We start from the raw sequence: 26,968 nt of genomic DNA on the forward strand, positions 1-26,968 counted from the left end.
TAATACAGTTCCTCATGTTGTGGTGACCCCTAACCCTGACATTTATCCATTTTACAGATTGAGAACACTGATGCAGAGAGTCTTAGGCGACCCCTGTGAAAGGGTCGTTCGATCCCCAGGTTGAGAACTGCTGATCCAGTGGATCTAGTAGACTTCCCCTCCACCAAAAACATGGGGAGGTGTTGTTGTTTTTAATCTTGGGTAGTTGTCCTTGATGGTGCCATCACTCATGATTTATCAAATCCTATCCCAAAGAACTGAATGTTTAAATTAGTTGCATAGGTTGATTATTTATTGGGTGAAGGAATATTTTCTTTTGTGTATCTTAAACTTGCTCAGTGTCAGTAGATGAGGGTTTTTTTAATTCAGGGAGAGTGAATAATGCTTTTCAATTACCTCTCTGCCAACCATTAGTGATTTTATGAACACCACTCAGGTCTGCGTTGAAGTGATATTTTCCTTCTTAAAAGCCTCAACAGTTCTTCCTGAGAACGTGATGCCCACTAATCATTCTGTCTGTTCATGTTGCCGTTTAGCTTTCTAGAGCTGGGATAATAAATTCATACAGTGTCCCACATATAAATATACTGCAGATATTTAATGACATAGTAATGTGCTGTTTTATTTTGAACGCTTTCCACTCCTAACACTAGTTTGGTTTTTGTTTTTACTGCCTAACGTACTGAACTCATACTTTCAGCCAACTAACAAGTAGAGCTGGACCATTTTAAAATAAATTACTGTGGAGCCAATATCAAGAACTTAAGCACCCCTGAAATCATTCCACACACCGGGGGAACTTGGCTCATTGCTTGAAAACCTATATAACAATCCATGTGAAATATAGTTGATCTCATCCCACTGTCAGATCTACTGCTGACAGCATCACAGCAGCTGACTCTCAGTTTCAGTGTGAAAAGAAAGGCAAGTAACTGCACGCAAACAGAGACTGAAGTACCCTTTCACTCCATGAGACATCATCTTCAGGCTGGTGCTGAGGAAGCTGTCAGTGCCAATAGACATATAATGCTTAACATCCTGTGAGTGATCGTACACATGCTTTTTTCTTTTAGGACAGCTGCTGATCAGTGTAGTTGAGAGTCCTGTCAGCATTTCTTTCTTAGTGTGTGGATTGGCTTGAGTCCTCCAAGAGAGCTAAGAATAGGAAGAACAAGTTCACCTGAGCAGGAAATGAAAAGCAAAACGTGACCAGGTAGATAGCACAGAATACAGTGAAGGCGAAGTGCAGGGTGATTCTCAGATGAGATGATGAAAAATTGAAATGCTTCAAAGAAGCTTTACAACTTCCATCTGGCCCTCATTGTGACTGGGATATTTTTTAATTGGGATTTGGGGTGGGTTTGGATACTGTGTGGGTCTCAGTCAGCATTCATGCATTAGGGGCTCTCAAACTGTGGCTCAGGATCTCAAGGTTGTAACTCAAGGGCGGGTTGTGAGACCAGGAAGGATTGGGAGGAGCAAGCTATGCTGGATGAGGAATTCTGGAAGGCTCAGTAGCAAATTTGTTTTGCCTCTGCAAAATGTTTAAGAAATACAGACTGGGCCACTCCCCACTTACCTCGTCTGAGTGCAACCCCGCAGCGACCCCTCGTAGAAAAGCCTCCGTGGCTTTTGACAACGGAGACATTTGTTCCCCACTCATTTTCCATTCAGGAAATAGCGCGGGGTTCCACATCAAGAGTCAAAGAGGCAATCAAGCGTTCTGATTGGCTGGCACGCGTGTGCATCATTTACACGTGGGAGTTGCAGCCAGCCGAAGGCGGGGCTCCATTTTGATTGGCTGACCCGAAAAGTTCGTTTGGATAAGCTGAACACATTGTTTTAAGACGTCTGCACATGCTGACGTCACTACCTGTTGCAAATTGCTTGGGCAGAAAAATGAAAGTAAATATCGGTTTCGGTTTACACCACCGACAACCTTTGCCAAGCTGCAAAACAGTGGAGCTCAAGCAAAAAAGAGCAAAAAAAGAGCAATGTTGGCACGTCTTGTTGTGCACACGTCTCAATTTCCAAGCACTTTCTGACGGGAATACCCTCCCTAAACAAAATGGCGGTTCCTGTTTCCTGATTGGCTGGAAGCTGCGCGTCAGAGCGAATCAGCCGCGCGTAAACAGCCGAGGTTCCCCACCCCCCTGCAGCACCTGCGGGGTTTTTGAAAATGTTGCTCTTTGCAGAGGACCTAATTTGCCAAGCGACAAGGAGGTGGGAGAGCGGCAAATTAAGGGCAGCTGCGCAGTGGGTGCTGGTGACATGGGGAACGTCCATCCTCCTCGTGTCTTTAAAAGAGGTGATCCCGTGGCTTATGGTGAGTGGGGAGTGGCCCACTGTTTCTCAGTAATGCAAACATTTATAAACAGTTACCATAAAAAATAAACTATAAAATTGTTTATTGGTGCTGAGCAGAGATTCCTGTATTTTATGAATTGTGGGGGAGTCCCAGAAATTGTCGTGAGAACAGAAATGGATTCCATTTCAGAAAGATTGGGAACCACTACTTATATGTCTGCACCTGTCAGTAGTTCTTGCCTAGGTTTCCTTTCTCTTTGGATTCTTATCTCAACTGTATAGTCTGTCTCACTAGTTGTAAGCTCTTCTGTTTTTTTTCCAAATGAGTCTATAATTTTTGTTAAGGCTTCAGAGGTATGGAGATATGCAATAAAATCTGTCCCTCAGACCTTGTTTGAAGATTTAAATGTGACCATTTAAATTTGGAGGTAATTCAATCGAGTTATGTAAAACCCAGAGTCTTGGTACAGGTAGAGTCCAAGTTCCACATGTTGATCAAATAAATGTTGATCAAATAAAGGCTGGATGCTGATACCATGATTTTCAGATACCAGAGAGGTAGTAGCAGTGTTAGCCTGTGCAACAGAAACAAAAAGTAGACTAGGACACCTTGAAGACAAACCTTTGACAAAAGCTTTTGTGAACTAAAACTCACTTTATCAGATGCATTAACTGTGTCCTCCATTAGCAGATATATAAATTGGCACAGAACTGGGAAAAAATGAAAACTGTGTGATCAAAAGCTAAAGAAATGATCCAAAAACTCATTTTATGTAGTTCTTAGAGCTATACAATTGAGCCAAGAACACTGACGGTTCAGAGCAGAAGTAACAGGTGATTGCATAATCTTCCAAGACTAAGTTAATTTAACACTTGAGTCATAGTAAACCATTGCCTTTATTGAGGTGTAATGAGATACTGTCAACCTTCTGGAGGAATTCTGATTCAGCAGTTTCATGCTGGAGTTTCCCTTTGAAGTTACTTGGTTGAAGAAGTATGGTTTTTCAGGTTCACAGCAGAGTTTCTTAGTTGGTTTCAGTGTTCTCCCATTGATGGCTGAATGGCTGAGTGTTTATATCGGATTTGTGTCCATTTATTCTTTTTCTCAGAGTCTACGGTTTGTTCTAGGGATACTGCAAAAGGACAGTGTCTGAAATAGTATTCATAAATTATCTGTTAAAGCAGTTTTTAAAAAATGATATCGTGATAGTTTGTAAAGATCACGTTATGCTAGAAATCCATTGATTGTTATTCAGATCTCCGTGGTTTCAGCTGCTTTCAATACATTGTCTATTCCCAAATTCTATGACAGAGTTGCTTCCATGATAACTAAAGTACTGAGGGATATTACAATATACTTATTACATATCAACAATAATGTGTATGAATTCTTTAATTTCCGTTTCTTGGCCTAGCCTCCCAGTTTAATATAATAGTTACCTATTAGTAATACAATCCATAACTCTTTCGAAAAAATACTAGATCTCTTGTGTTCTGAGGGAACTGAGGAAATCTTTGCCGGCAGACAAACAAACCCCCACACACAAAACACAACCACCTTGAGACCACAAAGAATGTAAAAGTATTAAATAGATTGAAGAGCCAGAGTTAGGAGTTTTAAACCGAAAGAGAGAAAAAAATAAAATATTAAGAGAATTACTTTGAAAAACAAAGGTCAGCAGTACCAGCACAACAGCCTGCTAATAGATAGGAAATCCATGTAGTAAGATTGAATTGTTAACGGCTGCCTGAAATGAATCTGGAGATTTGAAAGTCAGAAGGATGACTATCAGTTTCTCACCCGGATACTGCAACTCAAGCATATTGGTAATTTCTGCTGAGTTCTTAGGTATCTTGCTGAAGGAAAAAAGAAATGTTAGTGTTATAGCTGTGTGCACGCCATCATATAATGCCAAAAGGAACAGGAACAAAGTTAGTCTTCCATTGATACAGCTGTTCTCCTGTGATTAAGAACATAAGAACAAGCCAGCTGGATCAGACCAGAGTCCATCTAGTCCAGCTCTCTGCTACTCGCAGTGGCCCACCAGGTGCCTTTGGGAGCTCACATGCAGGAGGTGAAAGCAATGGCCTTCTGCAGCTGTTGCTCCCGAGCACCTGGTCTGTTAAGGCATTTGCAATCTCAGATCAAAGAGGATCAAGATTGGTAGCCATAAATTGACTTCTCCTCCATAAATCTGTCCAAGCCCCTCTTAAAGCTATCCAGGTTAGTGGTCATCACCACCTCCTGTGGCAGCATATTCCAAACACCAATCACACGTTGCGTGAAGAAGTGTTTCCTTTTATTAGTCCTAATTCTTCTCCCCAGCATTTTCAATGGATGCCCCCCTGGTTCTAGTATTGTGAGAAAGAGAGAAAAATTTCTCTCTGTCAACATTTTCTACCACATGCATAATTTTATAGACTCTCAATCCATAAGGGTCCCCCCCCTCAGACGTCTCCCTCTCCAAACTAAAAGAGGCCCCCCCCAAGCGCTTCTGCAGCCCCTCTCCTCATAGGGAAGGTGCTCCAGTCTCTCAATCATCCTTGTTGCCCTTCTCCTGCACTTTTTCTATCTCCTCAATATCCTTTTTGAGATGCGCGCTGACCAAGAACTGGACACAGTACTCCAAGTGCATTCGGCAAGCACTCACTGCTTTATATATAAGGGCATGACAATCTTTTGCAGTTTTATTCTCGGAATTCCCTTTTCCTAATTATTCCCAGCATAGAGTTTGCCTTTTTCACAGCTGCCATGCATTGAGTTGACATTCCCATGGAACTATCAACTAAGACGCCCAAATCCCTTTCCTGGTCTGTGACTGATAGCACTGGACCCTTGTAGCTGATGTATGTGAGAAGTTTTAGGATTTTTTGCCACTATGTGCATCACTTTGCATTTTGCTACATTGAACTGCATTTGCCATTTCTGAGCCCACTCACCTAATTTATCAAGGTCCGCTTGGAGCTCTTCGCAATCCTTTGTGGTTCTCACCACCCTACATAATTTGGTATCATCTGCAAACTTGGCCACCACGCTACCCCCCCCTACTTCCAGGTCATTTATGAATAGGTTAAAGAGCACTGGTCCCAAAACGGATCCTTGGGGGACACCACTCCCTACATCTCTCCATTGTGAGAACTTCCCATTTACACCCACTCTTTGCTTCCTGTTTCTCAACCAGTTTTTAATCCATAGGAGGAATTCCCCTCTTATTCCTTGATTGTTGAGTTTTCTCAATAGTCTCTGGTGAGGAACTTTGTCAAAAGATTCAGTCTTGTTGGTATATCAGACAAAATCTGCTTATTCTACAGATTAGTCCTCACCATGGGAACATGGCACATTCTCTACGTAAGATTATTCTGCCAGGTCATTTTCACTGCTAGAACAATAAATTATTTGGATCTGAAATATGAGATGGCTTTCCTTGATGTTAGGCCTAGAATCTGTCTTTAGAACTTTTGAGAAACCAATATCAGGAACCTGATTTTCCCTTATGAAACATTACCCTGATCTGTTTTTCTCTGCCCCTGAAGAGTGATTTGGGAGGAGATTACCCCTGAAGATGAACAATTCCCCATATCATTTAATAAACTCAGCCATATCTTTGTGTAAGGAACCAAATTGTGTCTTCCTGATAAAGCTGGGCCCTTATATTTGTCTCTTTAGGGATTAAGCATTAAATCATTCTTGTGCATTTTTTCCATTATGTCTAACTATGCCCTCTACCCTCAGATAAATGCTGGAGTATCAGAGCAGATTTTAAAAAACAAAACTGTAAATACATTTTACTTGCCTAAAAGAAAGACTTGTTCAATGTTATTATCAGATACTGCAGCAGTGGAAGCTACCCCACTAAAGGGACTGGCAGAGGCTGTCCCAAACAAGAACAGTGGGCAAGCATGCAGAGGCAGAGGAAGGCACTGGCAAACCACCTCTGCTTAATCACTTGCTTTGAAAACCCTTTGGGGTCCCAATAAGTTGGCAGTAACTTGACAGCACTTTACACATGCATACAAAGACCCCTATGGTGCTGCCATAAGTCAGCAGTAACTTGATGGCACTTTATACACACACATATGCAAAGATGAAAGCAGAGTTGCTCAGGACTCTATTGAATACAACAGCAAATTTCTGTGATTTACCGCATGGCCTTAACCAGACAGCTTTTCAGTTCCTATGATTATAACTGTTGATAAAGGCAAATAATTACTTAATTTTCTCTGCAATGATTAATTTTCCCTACATCTTTAAAAAAAGAGAAATAATTTTTTTCAAATTGAACAAGCATGGAGAAAATGTCTACCACGTAACATTTTCTGCCTGACTTTGTCAAAAGATACTGTAGAGTTATGGGTGTCATGCAGGTATAGATCTGCCATCAAATTTAACATTTGCTTGTCAGTTGCCTTGATGCTGAGCCAACTTGCTTCCCTGTTAAAAGTTCTTTACCACCCTGCTGTCACATCTTATAACTCAAACTGAGCTCCTGATACCTGGATAAGTGATTTCCTTTGTTTCAGTTGTATTTCCACTTTAGCAGCGTGCCTAGAAAATTTCAGCTATTGTCAGGCTTAACCTTCCTTTATTTCTGAGTGCTTTTACATAGTGCAATGAAATATACATTATTTTCAAGCTCATTCATTATAGCTGAAGATGAACAACCCTGCTTTTAGAAGCAAAGTGTCCAATCTTTGAAGAGAACTTGGAAAGTTAGTCACATTATTATTGAAACTTCTGAATATCAGAAACTAAGGCTGATTCCACATGGGCCAAAAACAGCAGTGTGAAAACGGTGTGAAAATGGTGTAAAGGGGTTTAAAATGGTATAAAAGGGTTTATACTGTTTTCACATCGCTGTTTTTGACCCATGCGGAATCAGCCTAAGGTTCTTTTGAAATGCCTACGGTTGGTATTTCATGTCCATTTTCAGATACAGAACCCTGATCTGGGATGGGCTACAGGTCAAACCTCATAGTAGTAATGTAGTTCTCAAGGGAGGAAAAAATCTACTAAGACTGTTCCTACATGTCTAGTGGATTGCTTATAAGTGTGTATTTCATGGTTATTAGGCTAGTGCCTTAAACCTTATAAAGACATTGAGTATAATTGACTCTTTTCTAATAAAGCTGCACATTAAATTTTGTGCTCATGAAATAACTAGTTGAAGCAACAGTCTATTGTTGTGTATCTCCCTGAAGGTTGTTAGAATGGGGTACTGTTACAAAATGGAGTCCCAACCCTGCCCAGCCTCTGGCCAAACTCCCCCCACCTTTCCAGACCTTTCAAGCAGAGCCTTCCCTCCTGGCCAGCTGGAGCAGCAAGCCAAACTTTCTTCTCCACCACTGAGCCTCCAGGCTGCTTGACCTGCTCCCCACCTGGCTAGCCATCCGTCCCATACCCTCCTTTTTTTCTGCCTCCAAATGGTGTCCCTTGCCTGGGCTCTTTCAGGAGGACCTGCCAGTGCGCTCCTGGGTCAGGGTTTCTACCAATTGGACAAGTTCAGGGGCTAATTTGTGATGGGAGCAGGGGAAACAAAGTTCATGGTTGATTTATTTACTTCATTCATAGCCTGCATCAAAACAAATTACAAAATATAAAAGCAACACAATGACATAGCACAGACTTCCAATAAAAATGCTGTAGGACTGGCATTACAGAATTGGAGAGCGATGCGAACAAAAACTGTTAAGCCGTGACATACCATAATTCCAAAAGTAAGTTACAAAGGTAGAAATAGATGATACATACAATAAACATTGCAATAGACTACAGCCCTGTACCTTAGAAAACTGACCTTCTGAGTTGTTCTAATCCCATAGTAAAAATATCCTGAACATTTCTGTTTTGCACGTCCTGTGAAATGACAGAAGCATAAGGCCTTCCTGACTTTGTCAGACAGGCAGTTCCACATGATGTGAGCCACCACAGAGAATGGGTATGAACAAGGAATTCACTGTCTTATCCACTTGCAGGGTGGCACCTTCCAAAGTCTTTGCTCAGATGCATAAAGCTGTTGTGGTATAGCATAGCAGGAGGGGCAGGTCATGCAGGTACGTGGGTGCAGGGCTATTGTAGGTCATAACCAGAACTTTAAACTGAATCTAGGGAAAGAAAAAAGAGGAGGAAAAGTGTAAGAGACTTAAATTTTCCTCTTGGGTTGCTGTATGATAATAATTATGAGCTATCAAGTCGCAGCTGATTCATGAAGACCATGGGACTATGGGGTTTTAAAGGCAAAAGCTGAGCAAGGTGGTTTGCCACTGCTTTCCTCTGCGTAGCAACCCAGTCTTTCTTGACAAGCTCAGTCTAAGAACTATTCAGGCTGCTTGCTGTACAATAGTTATGTGCTTTCTGCCATTCATCCTCATCAGCACAATGAAAACACATTCCTTGAAACTAGTGGCAACCACTTGGTGACTAGCATGTACTGATTACAGTGCTGCTAACTTGACACTACCTACATGCCCATAACTTGGGGAATTATCCTGCAACAGCCTAACACATCAATTTCAGTTATTTGGGCTGTCTGTTTCTTACTGTTCTCTTGAGAGCAAGTATCATGATTTCACATAAGTAGAGAACATTCCAGAGGGTTGTGAATTCTTTCTACATTTACACCCCTTAGAAAATTTGTCAGTTGGTATTATTGTTCTTTAGCTTCTCATAACAGAAGAAATAATACTTAGTACAGATTGGAGAAAGCTGGCCCTGGAAAATCAGTTTGCTGGACTTGTGATGTAACAGACACAATTACAATAATACTAATTTGGAGACATTAATTAACTGTATTTTTGTTTTCCAGCTTGCTTTAGAAGTAAGCAGCAAGAACTGTTCATGTTTTAGCACACTGCATTTACTCATTTTGTCCTACTCCGTTATCTCAATTTTTAAAAATTTAAATACTCATCCTGCATGTAGTTTAGTATTTTTGTTGCCCAATATGATTGCCAACAGATAACTGGTACACAGAGGCTTAATTGGATAATATTATTAGATTGTCTAATTGGGTCAGAAGTTGCCATTATTTGGATATATAATTTAATAGTGTGTCCCTCATGATATGCCAGAAAAAAACCCAAAGGATTGAGGGAGCTGTAGTCCAGAAGGCACCCTTCTGGAGCAAAGAGGGGCCAACTGGACTACAACTCCCACAATCCTTTGCTTTACCAACAGAGTCTTCCCATACCAGAAGGCCGTAGGTGAAGCTCCAAAGAGCAACTGGCAGCCCAGGAGGGGCAGAAAGAGAAAGAGGGAGCTAAAATAGGGTGGCAGAAAGATAGATAAGAGAGAATTGGTGAAGGGAGTAACAGAGCTAGATAAATGGGTAGAGAAAAAAAGAACTGGGGTAGGGGGCAGAAAGAAAGAGCTTGGGTTGGGGGCAGAAGACTTGGGGTAACAAGGCAAAAAGAGAGCTCGGGTAGCAGGGCAGAAAGAGAAGATTTTAAAAATGGTGGTAGGTAGAGTGAGAGACAGCCTTCTGGCTCTCTCCCCCTTTGCAAAGCATGGATCCAAGGTCTAGAAAACTCCTGCAGGAAGGAGGGTGCCTATGCAGATGGGCAGAATTCTCTCCATTGTCATGGGCCATTCCCTGAGGCCGTTTCCGCACGGGCAATTAATGGCGGCCTGGAGAAGGCAAAAACGCCGTCTCCAGGCTGCCATTCACACAAGGGGCGCAGCTGCATCGCAGCCACGCCGCCCTCGCGCCGCCCGCCCAGCCCGAAGCCAGCGTTTCCCCAGAGCGCTCGGAAGTGCTCTTGTTGGGGAAACGCTGTCGTGAAGCCGCTGCCGAGCGAACGGCAGCGGCTTCACGACGCCTCCCCCACCTCGCATCTTTACCTTGTCTCAGGCGTGCCGCTCGACGTCGCCGAAGTTTCCTGGGGATCACGCCTCGCCCCTCGCCTCGCTGGAGCAGGCGCGCAGGGGCCGAAGAGGTTAGCGTGTCCCCAGGCCTCGGGCTGACGCCGGAAGCCCGGCTTTCGACATGTTGTTCTTGGCCGGGCACCGGCGCTCCGTGGCGCCAGCTGCCCGGCTGTGTCCAGGACCGTCCATGTGGATGGTCCCAGCGTTATCGGGTCGGCGTGAAATGCGCCGACCTAGCCATTTCCGCCTCCGTGCAGAAATGGCCAAAGAGTGATGAGTCTTCAGGAGATGTGCAGAGCCCAGTAAGCCCAGACCAGGTTGGGAACCAACAAGGGCTGGGCTTGAAGCAGCCAGGGCCCCTGCAGGCTTTACAGAGTGCACAACAACCAGGTTAAAACTCTGAGCCAGAACTGCCTGCAGAAGCCGGCTGTGCATCCAGCCCTGCTCCAGCTGCAGAGACTCAAGCTCTTAGCTCATGTGACTCCACATGTCAGCAAAGGCAGAGACAGAGGGAGTTGTTGCATGTTAAATGAAGAAGTGTGTCTGCTAGCTCAGAGAAGGCACCTTCTGCAGCAGGGTGAAGCAGAGTCTTCACAGGAATAAAGTCTAAAATGCTGGAAGAGTCTATATCAAGCAGGTTCACAGAATATCCCAGTCTGGACACAACAAAGCACGTGACTGCTGCAACTCTTCTTCTGACTTGTGGATTCTGTGCATTCTGACCCTCAGCCCAGACTTCTGACACTAAAACCTGACTCTCGAACGAGACATCCATCTGCACAGTTACCCTGCTGGCCTCCTCCTTCCTTTGCAAGGCCAGAATCCAACTTTGCAAATGGGGAGGTGCCAATGGAGATGGGGAGAACATTCCTTATCTTCATAGACGTCTTGCTTTCTCCCCCCCCCCCTTTCCAAAGCTAGGATCTAGCTTTCCGAACAAGGTTTCTGGAGCCCATTGTATTTTGTCCTGCACTATTTTACATCCTTAAATTGTATACAAGTTTTATATATTATATTTATATTGTTCACCGCCCTGAGCCCTTCGGGGATAGGGCGGTATATTAAATCCAATAAATAATAATAATAATAATAATAATAATAATAATAATAATAATAATAATAATAATAATAATAATAATAATAATAATAATAATAATAATAATAATCCATCTTTTCGCTTCATATTCTTTTTCCATTATATACTTTTCATGTAACCTATTGCTTAACTGATGAGAATGTCCTTGTCTAATAATTAATATCCATTAAAGCACATGACAACAATAGGAGCCATATAGGTGGCCACTATAATGTGTGTGTAAAGTGCTGTCAAGTTGCAGCCAACATTCAAGGCAAGTGAGAATAGTAGTGGTTTTCCATTGCCTTCCTCTGCAAAGTCTTCCTTGGTGGTCTCCTTTCTAATTACCAACCATGCTTAGCTTCCAAGCAGGATCAGGCTATAGCATGCTACCTTTCCTTCCCGACCCCTGTAATAATCAAAACTAATGTGGCCTCCGAGTCTAATAATTTCCTAATATGTTGATGGGAATTCTCCCAGAACAAATCTAATTTTACATAAGAAATATGGTTTCTGCGGTTTGCTACTTTAATATAAGGGGAATAATTGCTGATGCTGAGGAGAATTGTTAAGAGACATATTGACTTCTACTTGAATCTGCTTGTTTGCTTTGTATCCAAATTAATTCAGTTTTGTAGTGGCCAGGCTTTAAGAACCAGCATACACTTGACATTTTCTCATAATCATTACCATATTCCTTCTTTGAAGCACTGTTTTGATTAGGTACTCAGAAAGCTCTGCTGAAACATCTATTATTGCTGCAGAGTCAAATGTTCATTGTTTTGAACTCAAGACTAGTATGATAAAAAAAATGATTTGCAGTTGATTTCAGAGAAGTTAAAAGTACGATAAATACTTCAACTGATTCCCCTCCTTCTGACTTTTAAACTTTACAGAAGGGCTAATTTAGCAGAAGCGTGAATAATCACACATTAAGGATAATTTGTATTATTGTAAAACAAATAGCAGATAATGTTAGCACCCAGAGGACATCCTTCAAGTGTCAAGCTTTTGTTGTTCTAGGTGCTACGTAAACTTTTTTTTCTGGGAGGTGTATCCCACAATAAATTGTATGTGGTGATGGATACACAGGTCCCTAACACTGGTTTGAGCTGGATTTCAAGATTTGCTTCAATTAATTACAATAATTCTCACCTGCACTTCTTGACTGACAGTTTATCCAGATTTTTCTATCCTTCTATACATGGAAGAAAAGCAAGTAGTACTTTTCTGGTAGTTCTTTTACACTGAATAGAGAAGTGGTGGATCCAGTTAAATAAGATTAATCGCTAGTTGGTTCTGTAAAGCCTCTGCTTCCTGAGGGTTGAAGAAACTGCTGATTGTGTTACATAGAGCTGAATTTATTTACTCAGTGTTTAACCTGCCTGCCTTTCAAGGAACTGAGAACAGTGTACACGGTTTGCCACTCCCTTATTTTATCCATCATTTCCCATCACCGTCAATTGATTTTCGCTCCACTCCTGTTAGGTTAGTTGGCATGAGAAACAGTGACTGACCCATTTTGTGGGCAAGCAGGGCTTTGAACTATGTTTCCATGGTCTTCATCTGACATGGTAAATGCTGCACCATTCTGGTTCATTACTTGTACATTGACACCTGCCCTGTGCAATCTTGAGATACACCAGCTTGGCTTAGCCAGATAGACAGAGTGGGCTGCCTGGAGGTTAGAAAGTACCATGTTTTAGTCCCAGATAAACACCAATGTTCATCAAGATCCTGGTGCTGGGTTTTTGTTTAAATCTTCTCTTGAAAAAGATTCTCCTGGAGGCGGAGGACATCTTGGTAAGGTTAGTTCTCACCCCATTCCTTGGGAGGCAGGAACTAGTTTTTTCATCACTTCCTGTCTTGACCAAGCGACTCCATTTTGCTTCAGTATTTTTTCCTGTCTCAACAGGGGAGCATGGAACTTTTTGTGACTCTTTAATTCTTGTTGCTTGTGTGGTGATTCTGTGTTTGTTTCTTGTCTGTATTAACATGTCGTGTCATCTAATCTGTCTCTGTCTCTCCCTGGGCCCTTTGAGTGTATTTTGTGTGTGGTAGAGTAATTTAGTTTTGCTGCCTTTTTTAACAAGGCAAAATGGTGGATTGCGCCTTTTCTCCCGAAAGGGAGGCATTTGCCAAATTAGTGGCTGAAGGCACCAGAGCAAAGGGTGCCAGGCGGGAAAAGCCATCCCCCTCAGGAAGCCGCAGGGCTGACCAAGAGGAGGGCAACGAACCTGGCCCAGGAAGCCACTTGGCTGACTGAGGGCCGGGAAAGAAAGCAGAAGAAAAGAGAAAGCACTGCAGCTTGGAGAAACGCCGCGGAGCCGCTCCCGAGTGCGTGCAAAGCAACCTTCAACCAGAGAAGTGCAGGAGGCTTCAACAGATGGTATCAGTAGCACCAGAGACTGTGTCTTTAAGGCAAGATCTATCTGGCCCTCGGGGGAATGGGGAGAATCTGGACAAGGCTCCCTTCCCAAGCCTCCTGCAGCCATCAGTTCAACAATGGCAAGACTTTTCCCCAGCAGATTTTGAGACCGGGGGGGGGGGGGGGGGGGGGGGTTGCTACCTTCTCTTGAAAATGATTTTGAACAGTTTTCTTGAAGAGGCTGCTCATAAATATGTGCTGCATCTAGATTTTTTTGGGTTATTTATCCATGGGAAGTCACAAAATGGAAAGTTATGGAATTAGTGGGAAAATACTTGCTTCTAGTTTTGTGTTCCCTTTTTCAAGGCACTCAGTACCTTATATAGTTTTCTGACAATGAAGTATAGATTTACTTCAGGGAGTTGGAGGCAAATCTTCCCAAAATACAGAATGCTTCCTATTGAAGAAGAATTCAAACTAACTTTCAGAGAAGCGCAATAATAAATACAAAATTGTAACAGTTTTGTAATTCAGTGTTAACCACCTCAATCCACAGAGACTTTTTATTCACTTGGTATTCTGAGGTTAGCTGAAGAAGTCTAATAAACAGTGGAGTCCATGGTGGCTACATTTTGGGCAGGCCAGGTTTCTGACTAGTGCCCAGAAGTGAGGCAACTGCAGACTCCATTGCACTTTGGACCCCTTCAGACAACTCCATCATAAAGACCTCCTGAGGCTTTTGATACAAAAATCACCGCAGCATAGGAATAATGCTTGTCTGAAATCAACCAAAGTAACAAAAAGGTAAACATCATAAAATAGATAGTTGTGAGGAAATACAGGGAAGACAAAAGACTAAGTATGCTATTAGCTGAATTGGCTTTCATCGCTTAATTCAGTCAAGTTAACAGCTTTCCCTCCCTCCCCACCTCAATATATGCTTTAACTTAATCAGAACTTAGAGCTAGATGGAGAAATTACTAGGTGAATTTTTACAACAGTTTTTAAGCAGAATGTCAGGTTTGATTATCATAATGTTTACCTTCTTGGCTTATAAATCTGTGCGTCTATAAATGATTATTTTAGAAAAGCAGTTTCACGAATCAGTAATTTTAGTCATTCTGTATTACTTTCCTTTGTTATTTTATGGCTTAAATCCCTCAGCTGTGCACATTTTCTGATATGAAGCGAATGCACACACAGACCTATAGCTACTGATATCATGGAACAACTCCTTTTGTAGGTGTTAAAAGCAAAGTAATAATAACTGTGATCGACTGAATTCACACCAGCAGAACCACTGGTTTTCTGCGTGAACTAGCTTGGAAAGTAAATCTACCACTCTAGGGTTTGTACCTTACCACCAGTAGTATAGTGTTAAATCTGATTTAATAAGTGTTTGAACATCATCAGTAGTTCCAGGCACCCCAGTGATAGAGAAAACAGCAGATAGCTATGAAATTGACTTTTCATCCTCCTGAAGCACTGTATTTCAGATGTTTCAAAGAATTATAAGGCAGCTATAACATTTTGCTTAACATTATATGGAGGGAGGTAAACAAGGGGACAGTAGAAATGGCTAGAATTCAGTAGAAACATGTGAACTTTAGAAATAAAAGAGCAGATATTACTTTTCTTGTATTCCTCAGTTATCTGTAACAAGATAAGCCTATAAGAACGTAGGGGTAGCTTATTAAAAATTTTATGAAGTGAGGGCATGATCAAGGTATGAGGTGTGGAGAGAATGGACAGAAAAATCTTTCTGTTCCATGCCCTACATAAAATTAAGGGATACCCAGCAGAACTGATTTATGGTAGTTGAGAGAAAGTGTTAAATTGTATAATGCATCATTATCTTGTAGAACTGACTGCCATAATAATGGCAGGGAGTAATAATGTTTCGGCCTCTGTGTCCCCGCTTGTGGGTGTTCTGGGGCATCTGACCGGTTGTTGCAGCAAACAGAATGCTTGACTAGGTCAGTTTTGAGTCTGATTGATCAGAGTTCTTCTTATCTTACTGTGGGGTAAAAATTAACATGGAACCAAGATGTGCATGCAGGTGTGTATAGACTAAAAAACCTCCAATTTATTTGAAAGACTGAAAAAGAGGCTCTATATCTGAAGGGTAAGTGTAAAATAAAATACCTGTGATAGCATCTTGCTTTTAGAGTCTTCTGGATGGATTTGCAATTATTTGTCCTAGCTTACTTTGCCATTTTATAGAGTTCTTTGTAGCCTTGCTCTTAAAATTATTTCTGAAGACGTTCCTGTTCTGTTTGAATCAGAAATTCTCATTAGTGTGATTTGTGTAATACAGGAACGCTAACAGAGAAGACTGCCATTTAGTTTGATCTATGGCTCCAAGGGACAGCCTCATTGTATTCTCATGACAAATAACATATGGAATCCATATTCATCCCTAGCATGGGATCCAGGAATGCTTCTGAGTTATTAATATTAGAATTTTATTTTCTCCTTTTTTTGGGGACTAGAAACAGAGACGATAGGGCTGGAGGCTGGAAATGGGTTGCCATCTTGGAAATTCAATGACCAGCTCTTTCCCTGTGATGTGTGTGGAAAAGTGTTTGGCCGACAGCAGACGTTGTCCCGACATCTCTCCCTGCACACAGGTAACACTTTTTTTTAACTGTAGTGTTGGGCAGTTTCAGCATTTTTTTACAACAATGAGAAGTATTTATTTGCATTTTTAAGTGGATTGTGGTGTGATGGGAATGAGCCTGGGCTGAGGCCAGAGGCATAGCAAGGGGGGAAAGCGCCCGGTGCACTGGTGCATCCTACGCCCCTGGAACGCCCCCACAGGGGTGCGCTCCCGGTGCGTCACGCACCCCCACCCCCACTCCCTTGGAGCTACACCTCTGGTGAAGGCTCAGGCCCCTTCTGCACATGCAGAATAATGCACTTTCAATCCACTTTCACAATTGTTTTCAAGTGGATTTTGCTATTCCGCACAGTAAAATCCAGCTGCAAAGTGCATTGCAAGTGGATTGAAAGTGCATTATTCTGCATGTGTAGAAGGGGCTTACACACTCCCTGTTGCTCTTTCCAGTCCTGCTTGGCAAAATCCACTGGGATTCCAGTCTTCTCTTCCTGGTTTAGATCAACTCATAGTTGGCAAACTGGGGTTTGGTTGGGTTTAGTTTGAGCTTGGCCTACAGATCAGAATTACAACTTATAATTAGATCCTTGTTTGTGGTTCTGCTTTGGAGGGCAAGCACTAACCATGATTTGCCAATTTAGAACTATAATTTGCCAGATACCAGGAAGGAAGGAAAATAAATGCATCAGGGAAGGGAAGAAAGTCAGATGGCAAGTCAAAGGCTCGTCCAGGCTTATTATGTAGCACCAGACCAAAGCTGTGTTGAACCAGGCCTCTGGGATTCTTGATGAACTCCATAGGTTAAATGCACCTGTGACCTGCTTTGGTGAAAGGCCCTGAATAAACAGCTCGTAGAGAGTTTGCTCCTGCTATACCCTCCTGAGGATTGCTGACTGGCTTCAATGGTAATTGTTTAGGGGGTCGAAGCTGGAGCTGGCCAGCACCTATTCCCCTGTCTCACTTCTCAAAGTACCCCTCTAGGAAAGCTAACTGCTGTCTAGGTCCCAAAATGATTTGATTCGTGGCATAATAGCTAAAATATCCAGTGACCTATAAAGTGATCCTGTGAGCCCAAAACTTGGATTATAGATGCAAAGATACTGTTGAACAGTATTGCTAATTTCTTGAGGGGTGGGCAAGAATTCTGCATCTAAAGTAGATGCCAGGTTTTTTTGGATTTGGTGTTGTCTGTAAGATGCATTTGCCTGGCATCATCTTGCCGGGCGTGACTTTCACTGTGTGTCATTCCCTCCCTGCACCCTCTGCAACAACTAGGTGCAGTTCCGAGATCACCCGTGGTGAATCGGGCTGTTTAACTTCCATGTTAAAGTAGTGTTTGAGGCTACAAGATAGAGCAAGGCTTCATTTTGCTCTATTTGTTTTTCCCAAACAAAGGATAACCAGAAATGCTGCTTATCCCATCATTCCTTAAAGGTTCATTCACAGACAGTCTGGCCTGACCTTCATTGTGACATTCAAGCAGACTTGCCTTAAAATTAATGCGATCAGTAGATGGCCAAAACGCAGTCCAAAATATAGTGAAAAATCAAAGGACACAAATAACACCATAGTTCTGCTGAGGTCTGATCATATGCCACGCTAAATACTCAGTAATATACCTTTTCTGCAAAGGAAGTGAGCAGGTTTAGTACTGAGGTCAGCAAATTCAAGTCATTCTCAGTTTTTGCATTCTTTTCTGTCTCAAAGCAGCTGTTGCAAAATACCAAATGTGATTACGTGACCATAGATGATCCCATTATGCTCTGGGTCTCTATGCCTAACGAAAGCTCCTGAAGAATTTATTGTAGAATAATGCTTTATAGACATAGGTTAAAATGATTTTTTCCCCATGGTATTTCAGTCACTTTTGCAGTTTCTAGCCTAGCCATATTGTACTTTTCTTAAATAGTATATTTTTAAAAGTTAACCTACAAACCTGTGGAACCGATAATATTTGAGTTTAAACTGATTGATTTTAAAGGTGCAATTAGACAAGAGTCAGGTCCATCAGCTACATGGCACGCTGCTAGGAGCTCACATGTCACAACAGCCTCCCCCTGTATTGTTGAAGGCTTTCATGGCTGGAATCACTAGGGTGTTGTGGGTTTTCCAGGTTGTATGGCCGTGTTTCTCTGCATTTTCAGAGGATCTGATGGTAGTAAAGCAAGTGGAGTATTTATACCTGTGGAATGTCCAGGGTGGGAGAAACAGCCTCCCCCCCGTGCTGTTTTCCTGACTTGAAATGTCCCCAGGTGGCAGTATTTGCCCCACTGGAGGCAGGAGTTGCACATTTAGCCCACTGGTACCCACGTAGGTCCCCGACAAGGCTGTGTCAGTTCAGAAAAAATGGAAATCCTAGACCTGATACTCAAAAATCATCTCATTTAGTTCAGTCCTGAAACTACTGCAAACAAGAATGCTCTAGAAAAATTAAGAGATATTGGCTAAAATATACATTTTGAGAGTTTGCGCATTTCCAGCCTCTAAACATAATGTCAGGCTATTCTTACTGTGAGTCATCAGGTTAGGTGGAATCTCTTGCTGAAAACTGAAAATAGTTTTTTAAAGTGTTTTAAGTTTCTAAAGCCAGAGGGATATAGTAAGACAGCTAGTCTAATAAAAGGTAGCATTTCTTCTGTATTTGTGGTTTAACAATATAATATGCAGTATAAATGCTTCCCTTGAACTTGCTCATGTATAAGATTTTGAAACGTTAAATGGTAGCTGTTAAGGTCTCTTAAGCCACACGTTTCAGTGGAAGTACTTTAACTGTTTGATGTCCGTGTGGCTCAAAGGTATATTTAATTTAAACTGGATTATGCCCAGCGTTGTTAGGGATGCTTTTGTAGAAACCAAAGATGTTTTTATTAAAAGCATACATTTTCTGCATTAAAAATGACATTTTTTTTTTAAAAAAGAGCATGGCAATGCTTGTGCATTTATCTTGTTTTCCCCTTCTGTGGAAAGACTCACGGCGTGCAGACAGGCACACCTGCAAGGAGAGAGAGACTGTGTCCTTTTTGAACCCTAGACTTCTGTGTGCTACGTCAGCAAACTTTTTATGTTGCAGAAAATACGCAGTGCATCCCTTGTTGCAGATGTGCTGCTCTTGGTTATGGAGAGCCCAGCACATCTGTTAAGCAGTTCTTACTGAATGCTGGGGAACGTCATGCAAACTGTCTGAGCCGCTTTGCAGAAGAGTGAGCTACTCTGCAGCCTTATGTAAAGTGTATCCAGTCATTATCCGTTGGAATCAGTGGGCGTAGACGGCAGTAAACTGTGCCTAGGATTGCACTGTAAACGTGTGTGCAACTGATACTCAAGTTCTTAATGTTTCTTTCCAGAAGAGAGAAAATACAAATGCCATTTGTGCCCCTATGCTGCTAAGTGCCGTGCTAACCTGAACCAGCACCTGACTGTCCATTCCGTGAAGCTGGTGAGTACAGACACTGAGGACATTGTCAGCGCTGTCACTTCCGAAGGCAGTGATGGAAAGAAGCACCCTTATTACTACAGGTGAGGACCCCATTGAAAGCCAAGCCCAGAGACCAGACTCCAGCTACCTTTGCTGCCTGTCCATGTTTTCAAAACAAAGAGCAAGCCCTGTCCCGTTTGCTCCTGACACAGAGACTGACTGGTGGCTTACCTACATTTGACTCCAGTAATGCAGGAGCCAAATAGGCAACATGATCCTTCAGTGCACTGTGAAAGTTCACACTTTCAGAGGTAAAGGGTCCTTCACAAGCATTAACTGGCTGCAGGCATGGTCTATATCAAATAATCTAAAACATTAGTCCTTTTGCAGACCTTGTCATCATGTATACCAGGAGCCCACCCAACCACACATAATGGGACACGCACTACATCCATGATCCTCCCAATTCGCACACTCACCATCTTGCGTGAACATGGGCAACACACTTCTTTACCATTTTCATAGAGCCTCCGTAAACATGAACAAGAAACCTACATACCAGAGTTGTAAATTTATGCATGTGTGTCCTGTTTTCCCATTCCATTCAGCGGGTAAGCTCCTGGTATGTCTGAAGAAGGTCTGTGCCTTTATTTGTATGCAAGTAGTTTTCTGGTGAAGCAGCTGAAACAAATGCTTGGAATTAGTCACTCCTGTTATCAATACTGCACTAAAAATACTTTTTTTCACCACTCCCCCTTGTTCTAATGCTGCATCATGAACCACTTGACTGTCTAGCACAGTTACAGCTCTTATTCTAAACTACCCTCTGTAGGGGACCAACTGCATTGTAGCTTGAACAATCCCTAACCCAAACTCTCTGTACCAGCTACCCTGTCTTCTTGAAAGGGTGATGCCTGCCAGTAACCCAGCTGAACTCTGGATGAACTACTTCCAACTGCAGTCTGTTTTCCCCAGTGGTAGGCGGCTAGGGTTGCTCTCCTCCAGAAGATCTGTTTTTATAGTTGATCTCCAGACAACCTCCAGAGTAAATTCCCCCAGAGAAATGGCTGTTCTCCTGGAGGCGGGGGACATCTGCTGTGGGTGATTCTCCACCCTTCGCGGGAGGCAGGGAAGGTTGGATTCTCTGCGTTGTACCCTGCTCAGGTTCCTTCCTTTCTAAATCCTCCTCATGCTCCATCCTCTACATCTCCAGGTATTTCCCAATCCAGATCTGCTAACCCTAAGGGAGGCAGATAGGTGGGGAACTGAATTTGGCTCACCCAAAACAGATTTCAGATGGGATTTCAGTCTCCCAAAAACCTAGTCCAAATGGCAACGCTGGCTGATATCCTCCTTTCCCCTTATAACTAGTGAAATGCAATCAGCGCTGGTGATGCTCTCTTATCACCAGCAGCAGTTATAGTGGGCAGGTTATGGCTTGAAGACCTGGATCACGGGAAAAGCTGCACAAGGATGCAGTCATGCGCTCACTTTCTGGGGAGCTCTGCAAACTGTTGTGCCTTGCTTCTGAGGAAGTACACTAAAGACTGCATACAGCCTAACCTGGCTCTGTTGCTGGTGCAGAATTGATCACTGGAATGCCAAACAAAGCCATGTATTTGAACAAGCAATTAATCTACATATCGATCAAATGATGTAATTAAATGGAAGGAGGGAGGAACCCTCTGTATGTCCCTTTGACCTCCTGGAAGAAAACGGTAGTATGAATTATAAAAGGATAATTTAAAGCGGATAAACTGCAGAGCCTCAAAGCTTCAAGAAACCAAGATCAGATTAATGATTTTAAAATAAATCCTCAGCATTACTTGCACCTAAAAACGGGAAGGAATTCTTTATTATCTGGCTGGGTTTTCTGGGCTGTGTGGCCATGGTCTGTTTATTCTAGCTCCTATTGTTTTGCCCACATATACGGCTAGCATCTTCAGAGGCATGTCCTGGTAAGACATGTTTTTCTCTGTGTTCCTCTCTATGTGTGTCTTGATTCAGCTGCCACAGATTCCATTTTCAGCTCACTACATTTTCCATCCTGTACCTGAATTCTTCAATCTACAAACCTCACATCAACTTCCCTTTCGAGAACTGGACTGACTAGTAGTGAAATCATAAGCAGAGTTACATCCTTCTAAGCCCACTAACTTAAATGGACTCAGAAAGATGTAACTCTGTTCAGTTCAGGATTCCACAGTTATTGACTGAGAGTGATCTGGAAGGGATGTAGTCACTCTCTATGAATGCATGGCTGAATGCGTGAAACTTTCTGGAATCCATTTTGAAATGTGAACTGAATAAGAACATGCTGAGTTATGCTCTTACCACTTGGCTGTGTCAGGCAAACTCTTGCCTGGTGATTTCACCACTTCATTTAATGGCCTTAGTCCACTCTGCAAAAAGGACTTCTGCAAACAAAGAAACAACTGTTGTGGTGACCACTTGCAATCCACACATGCATTCATGCCTAGCAGCCTGCCACACAGAGCTTCTGTTTGCTGTGAGGACCATAGTACTGGTGGGCAGCGACATGGTCCAGTGGGTGCACCTGTATACAAGTGGTTGCACAAAACAGCTTTTCATGTAACAACCACCTCTATATATTGTCAAAAGCTTTCACAGCTGGAATCAACTGGCTGTTGTGAGTTTTTCGGACTGTGTGGCCATGGTCTGGTAGTTTTTGCTCCCAACGTTTCGCCCGCATCTATTGCCGGCATCTTCAGAGGCATGCTAGGAGCAAAAACTACCAGATTATGGCCACATAGCCCAGAAAATCCACAACAGCCAACCATCTCTGTAATTGTTCTGATTACATGGTGTTAGTATTAGCTGACCAGCCAGCAGTATTTCAGAGCTCATATACTGTTAACTATCTTGGAATGTATATGTATTTTTCAATGTTCTGACTTTTAAAAAATAACAGTGACTTCAAAGAGTTGAGAGGCTCTGAAAAGAAAATGAGCTGTAGATTGTTTTCACCAGGAGCACGAACTGTTTGCAGAATGTCTCTTGGTGCTGCTTGTGTTTGCGTAGCTGCTCAGTGCCCACTCTGGCTTGCCTGTGCTGAGAACTACCAGGCATTTCTACACGAGACCTGAACGTGTTGTGGGACTGGGTCCAAGGCTTGGGAGCTCATGAAGTGTACCGGCAAGCTCTTCATTTGTCCACGTAGCAGCCTAACTAAACAAGTTGGCAAGTCTGCAGCACATCCTATTGCCCTAAGGAATCGGCTAGGTGATATGTAACATCTGGAACCTGTAGTTTTTAATTAACTTTACGATTATTTAGCATCATTATAGCATGTTTGGGATTGTTGCCTTGTGCCTGCCCTTAATCAGCTTGGCAGAGCTGTCAGTTCAGCCGCAGTTCAGCAAAAGAATAACCCAGTGCCATTTAGGCAGCCGGGGGAAGACCCAAGTTTGTGAAACCAGGAGTTTGTCAGATTGAATGAAGAGACGTGGGGTGTGCCTGTCACCCAGAGAGGGTCTGCAAATGCTGCTCCTTAATTTTTCTAACTCTTTCCTGCCTCCAGTTGTCATGTGTGTGGATTTGAAACCGAGATGAATGTCCAGTTTGTCAGTCATATGTCGCTTCATGTGGATAAAGAACAGTGGATGTTTTCTATTTGCTGCACAGCCTGTGATTTTGTTACCATGGAGGAGTCAGACATGAAGGCTCACGTTGCCACCAAGCATGCAGGTGATAACCTATCGTTGCTTTTGGAGTTGGCTCATCCTTCCCCTGAATTTGTTTTCAGATACCAACCCAATTGAACACACACACACATACCCGAGCTTGGCAAAATTCTGTGGGTACAAAACTCTTGTGCACAATTAGGGGCCAAGTTTTATTAATGTTTCTACTCACATCATGTGTGAGAATTGTATAGTTTATCACTGTTTCCTATTTATTTAGTGTGATACTGATACAGCCATGGCAGCTGTATGAAGAGTTTTGCAGTGTTCATCGTTCCCATTAGATAAGAGAACGTGGGAACCCACCAACACCTCTTCACATTTCCTGCATTTGCAAATGTACTGTGTGCTGTGATGTAAGAATCATCTCATAAATGGAAATAGATAGTGCTTACCGTAGATAGACCTACCCCGAAAATAAGCCCTAACATGATTTTTCAGGATTTTTGGAGGAGGCTTAAAATACTCCAAAAATAAGCCCTACCGGTAGTTACAGATCAGGATGGTGTGATCTAGCAGGGTGCTCCCTGCCAATGAGGATGCAGCTTGCATCACACGTGACAGGGAAGCAAGGGAGCTGCCGAGAGCCCGCCTTAATGAATTGTGAAGGTACCGTATTTCCCCTAAAATAAGCCCTACCCCGAAAATAATCCCTAATTCATCTTTTGGTGCAAAAATTAATATAAGACTGTATTGTTTTGGGGGAAACACTGTCGTTGTAGACTCAGTCCCATAACACACCAGACCAACACTGGTTCTCCTTCTCCCCCAGTTATTTGCAGTGCCCAGAAAAGATGCATTGTAGATAGGCAGGGATATGGGCATATCAGAAAGGGTTTCACCTAAGACTTTGTCTTCCCACTCATTAGGGAAAGAATAAGGAACCCCTGCCTAATTGAAACAAAGTTCCTTTTAAGCCTCATCTTCCTTCCTGCCTCTGAAATGGATGTCCCGTGATCCGGAATAAAAAGGGGTCCACCCAATACAAACACATCCATGATCTTAGTCCACAAAACATGCTACCAAGTGAGGGGAAGAGCCTGGCTGCAGCCCAGCTAGATAAGGCAGGGGCAAGGCAGCCTGCATAGGAGCGCATGTGGGCCCACCCAGATTCCCATGCCCCTTCCATGCCACCTGCTGTCAGCTGGGCTGAGGGGGTCTCTGCCCCTACAGGGTGTACTCATACCACCAGTGCAAACAAGTGGGACCAGCCCCCTCCCCTCAGCGCTCCCAGCCCAGGTCATAAATGCGGCCACAGATGAGTCTGGGGTTGTTGCTTCTCAAGTAAAAGCTGCTTCTCTAACAATTTGGCTAGGAAAGAAAAGGGTAGCCACTTTGTTATGGGGACGTAACGAATGAGCCCTTGCTCACTTTCCCATTACTGCATGGATTTTATTCTTGATGAAAAAATAAATTGTCATTTCCTGAGTCTTCTAAGAGTCACACAGCCTCGTGTGATTGAAGCTAAGGATGCAGTACAAGAATGCACAAAGGTATCTGCGGCAGGGATGTCACACCAGGCTTTCCCCCTTTAAAGTGTTCAGGCAAAACAGAAAAGGGAAGTTTGTCTTGCTAGACGAGGGCATGAATCTGATATTAATAAGCGAGTTAATGCCTTAGGCCGATCTGTTTCTTTTTTATTCTGCGTAGGTGAAGAGAGGAAGACACCCAGTGACTCAAACAGCCCTTCCTCCTCCTCCTTGTCAGCACTGAGCGATTCCGCCAACAGCAAAGACGATGTCGAGATCAGCCCCAAACCCAAGGGTTCAAACAACCTGTTAGTTATTTCCGTAGTGCCTGGTAGTCAGACCTTGTTAAGCACGGAGGAGAAGTCAGAGAAAGGTAAAAAGCTGGCGAAATAGATGCAAAGTCACATCCTCCACTTTCTCGAGGCTGAGATGTGTGACTGAGGTAATAGTGTATGTGGTTTCCTTTTGCAGGTTTTGAATGTGTTTTCTGTAACTTTGTCTGCAAAACAAAAAACATGTTTGAGCGCCATTTGCAAATCCATCTGATCACACGGATGTTTGAATGTGATGTGTGCCACAAGTTCATGAAGACTCCTGAGCAATTACTGGAGCACAAGAAATGCCACACTGTCCCCACCGGTGGGCTCAAGTAAGGAAAGCAAGTACACAAATTTTTACTGCGTTCAGTACCTCAAATATTGCGGGCGCAGAAGCAGAGACGCAAACCTGGAGGGGATTCATTTTGGTCATAAGAGTCAAAGAGTGGCCTGTTGACTCTGAAGATTAACATGCATCGGCCGATTAAACTCTAGTTCCCCCTGGCAAAGTAATCTCTGTGCTAAACAGAGGTTGACACAACTGTGGGTGGCTGTCGTTTGCAGAGGCCTTTGCCTCCATTGGTGCCTCTGCAGCTAAAGTAGCTCCTTAGAGACAGGCAGTTTTTACTCCTTACATGCGGATCTTTTTTAAAAGTATCAGTGTTATATCTATGACTGGTTAAAAACGACAATTGGGAGTTGGATCTCACGCTTATTGCAGATCTTTCCCACATTCCATTCCTTCCGGCCCTGGGAAAGTTTATTTCCAGAATTGATGACCCACCTGGACCAATAGCCACGCAGGTCAGGAGGCTTCAAGGGGGTGGGGGAAGGGAATGAGATGGAAGAAACAGGAAAAGTGATTTTGCAACCTTGCATCTGCAGATTGTGGGCCCCAAGCCAAGAAATAGCAAAAAAAAAAAGCCTTGTGTGGATTGAAATGAACACATGACACTCATCTGTGTGGAAGCTGTCCCTGTCAATACAGTGGAAGGCCAGTTTGGCACACAGAGTGATGCACAGAGATGTAGCAAGGGGAAACTGTGCCCAGGGCATATGTGTACCCTGCGCCCCTGCCTGCCCCTGAATCGGAATGTCACTGCACCGGCGCACGCCCAGTGCAAGACACCTGCCCCCTGGGCGCTATGCCACTGGTGATACATGTATAGTTCTGCCTTCAAAAGGAGCAGTTCTTATGGGAGGGGACCGTTTAAGCTCTGGAGCCCCTTCACATGTAGGAGATTGCTGGATCAAAGTATCCTTTTTTCAGCAATTTCTTTTTTATATCCATGCATTAGGAATTAAGAGCTGTGCTGTTAACTTTTTGTTTGCCATAATTTGCCAAAGCCTCACTAAGTCAATTTGTCAGTGGCACTGAAAAGGAAAATGATTTCTGAAGTATAATTCTCCATAGGAGCATTTTATCTCTGCTTCTGTTTGGACTCTTCTTTCTTGTGTAATATTTTGAAGTGCATGAAACTTTGGGCTTCTTCAGAATCTTGCACAGATGCCTGGTTTCCAAAAGATGCATCTTAGTATTGATCAATAGACTCCAACACTTTTGGCATTGTCCCGAGATATGCTGATTATTAGGAAAGTTTTGCTTCTCGTTGGGACCTGAAATAAGATTAAATTGTGAGATCCTTGGCCACCCCTAAACTAGGGTTACCAGGTGTCTTGCTATGGTGACAATCCTGCTGACAACCCCCACTCCACTCACTGATACCCCAATGGCTGGTGGAATAAAAAAAATTTTTTTAATTGCCACTGGTGCACTGATGTTACGTCACTCTCAGAGAAAACCCAGAAGTGATGTCACTCAACTACGTCACCAG

The 26,968-nt window shown here is 43.0% G+C and overlaps 1 protein-coding gene and 1 long non-coding RNA gene across 7 annotated transcripts in view; one reads left to right on the forward strand and one right to left on the reverse strand.

Moving 5' to 3' along the window:
• Positions 1-26,968, forward strand: part of ZNF827 (zinc finger protein 827) — a 123,679-nt gene that overhangs the window by 91,223 nt on the left and 5,488 nt on the right. The window contains exons 9-13 of one of the 5 annotated variants that reach the window (XM_048509168.1): positions 16,104-16,241; positions 19,573-19,744; positions 23,185-23,351; positions 24,998-25,189; positions 25,288-25,465. In XM_048509168.1, coding sequence (XP_048365125.1) covers positions 16,104-16,241; positions 19,573-19,744; positions 23,185-23,351; positions 24,998-25,189; positions 25,288-25,465 — 847 coding nt within the window. Of the gene's footprint in view, positions 1-16,103; positions 16,242-19,572; positions 19,745-23,184; positions 23,352-24,997; positions 25,190-25,287; positions 25,475-26,968 lie in introns of all 5 variants that reach the window. The other 4 variants (XM_048509169.1, XM_048509173.1, XM_048509170.1 and 1 more) reach the window with 4 other exon arrangements.
• LOC125439865 lies at positions 3,293-20,337 on the reverse strand. 2 transcript variants are annotated; one of them, XR_007245600.1, is made up of 3 exons: positions 20,203-20,337; positions 8,103-8,409; positions 3,293-3,457 (listed from the first exon to the last, which is right to left on the reverse strand). It is a non-coding gene; the product is annotated as an uncharacterized LOC125439865 (long non-coding RNA). The 2 variants fall into 2 exon arrangements; XR_007245601.1 differs by lacking the exon at positions 3,293-3,457 and having other exon boundaries at positions 7,841-8,409.

This window comes from Sphaerodactylus townsendi, linkage group LG10 (assembly GCF_021028975.2).
Source record: "Sphaerodactylus townsendi isolate TG3544 linkage group LG10, MPM_Stown_v2.3, whole genome shotgun sequence".
In the NCBI taxonomy this organism is placed as follows: Eukaryota; Metazoa; Chordata; class Lepidosauria; order Squamata; family Sphaerodactylidae; genus Sphaerodactylus; species Sphaerodactylus townsendi.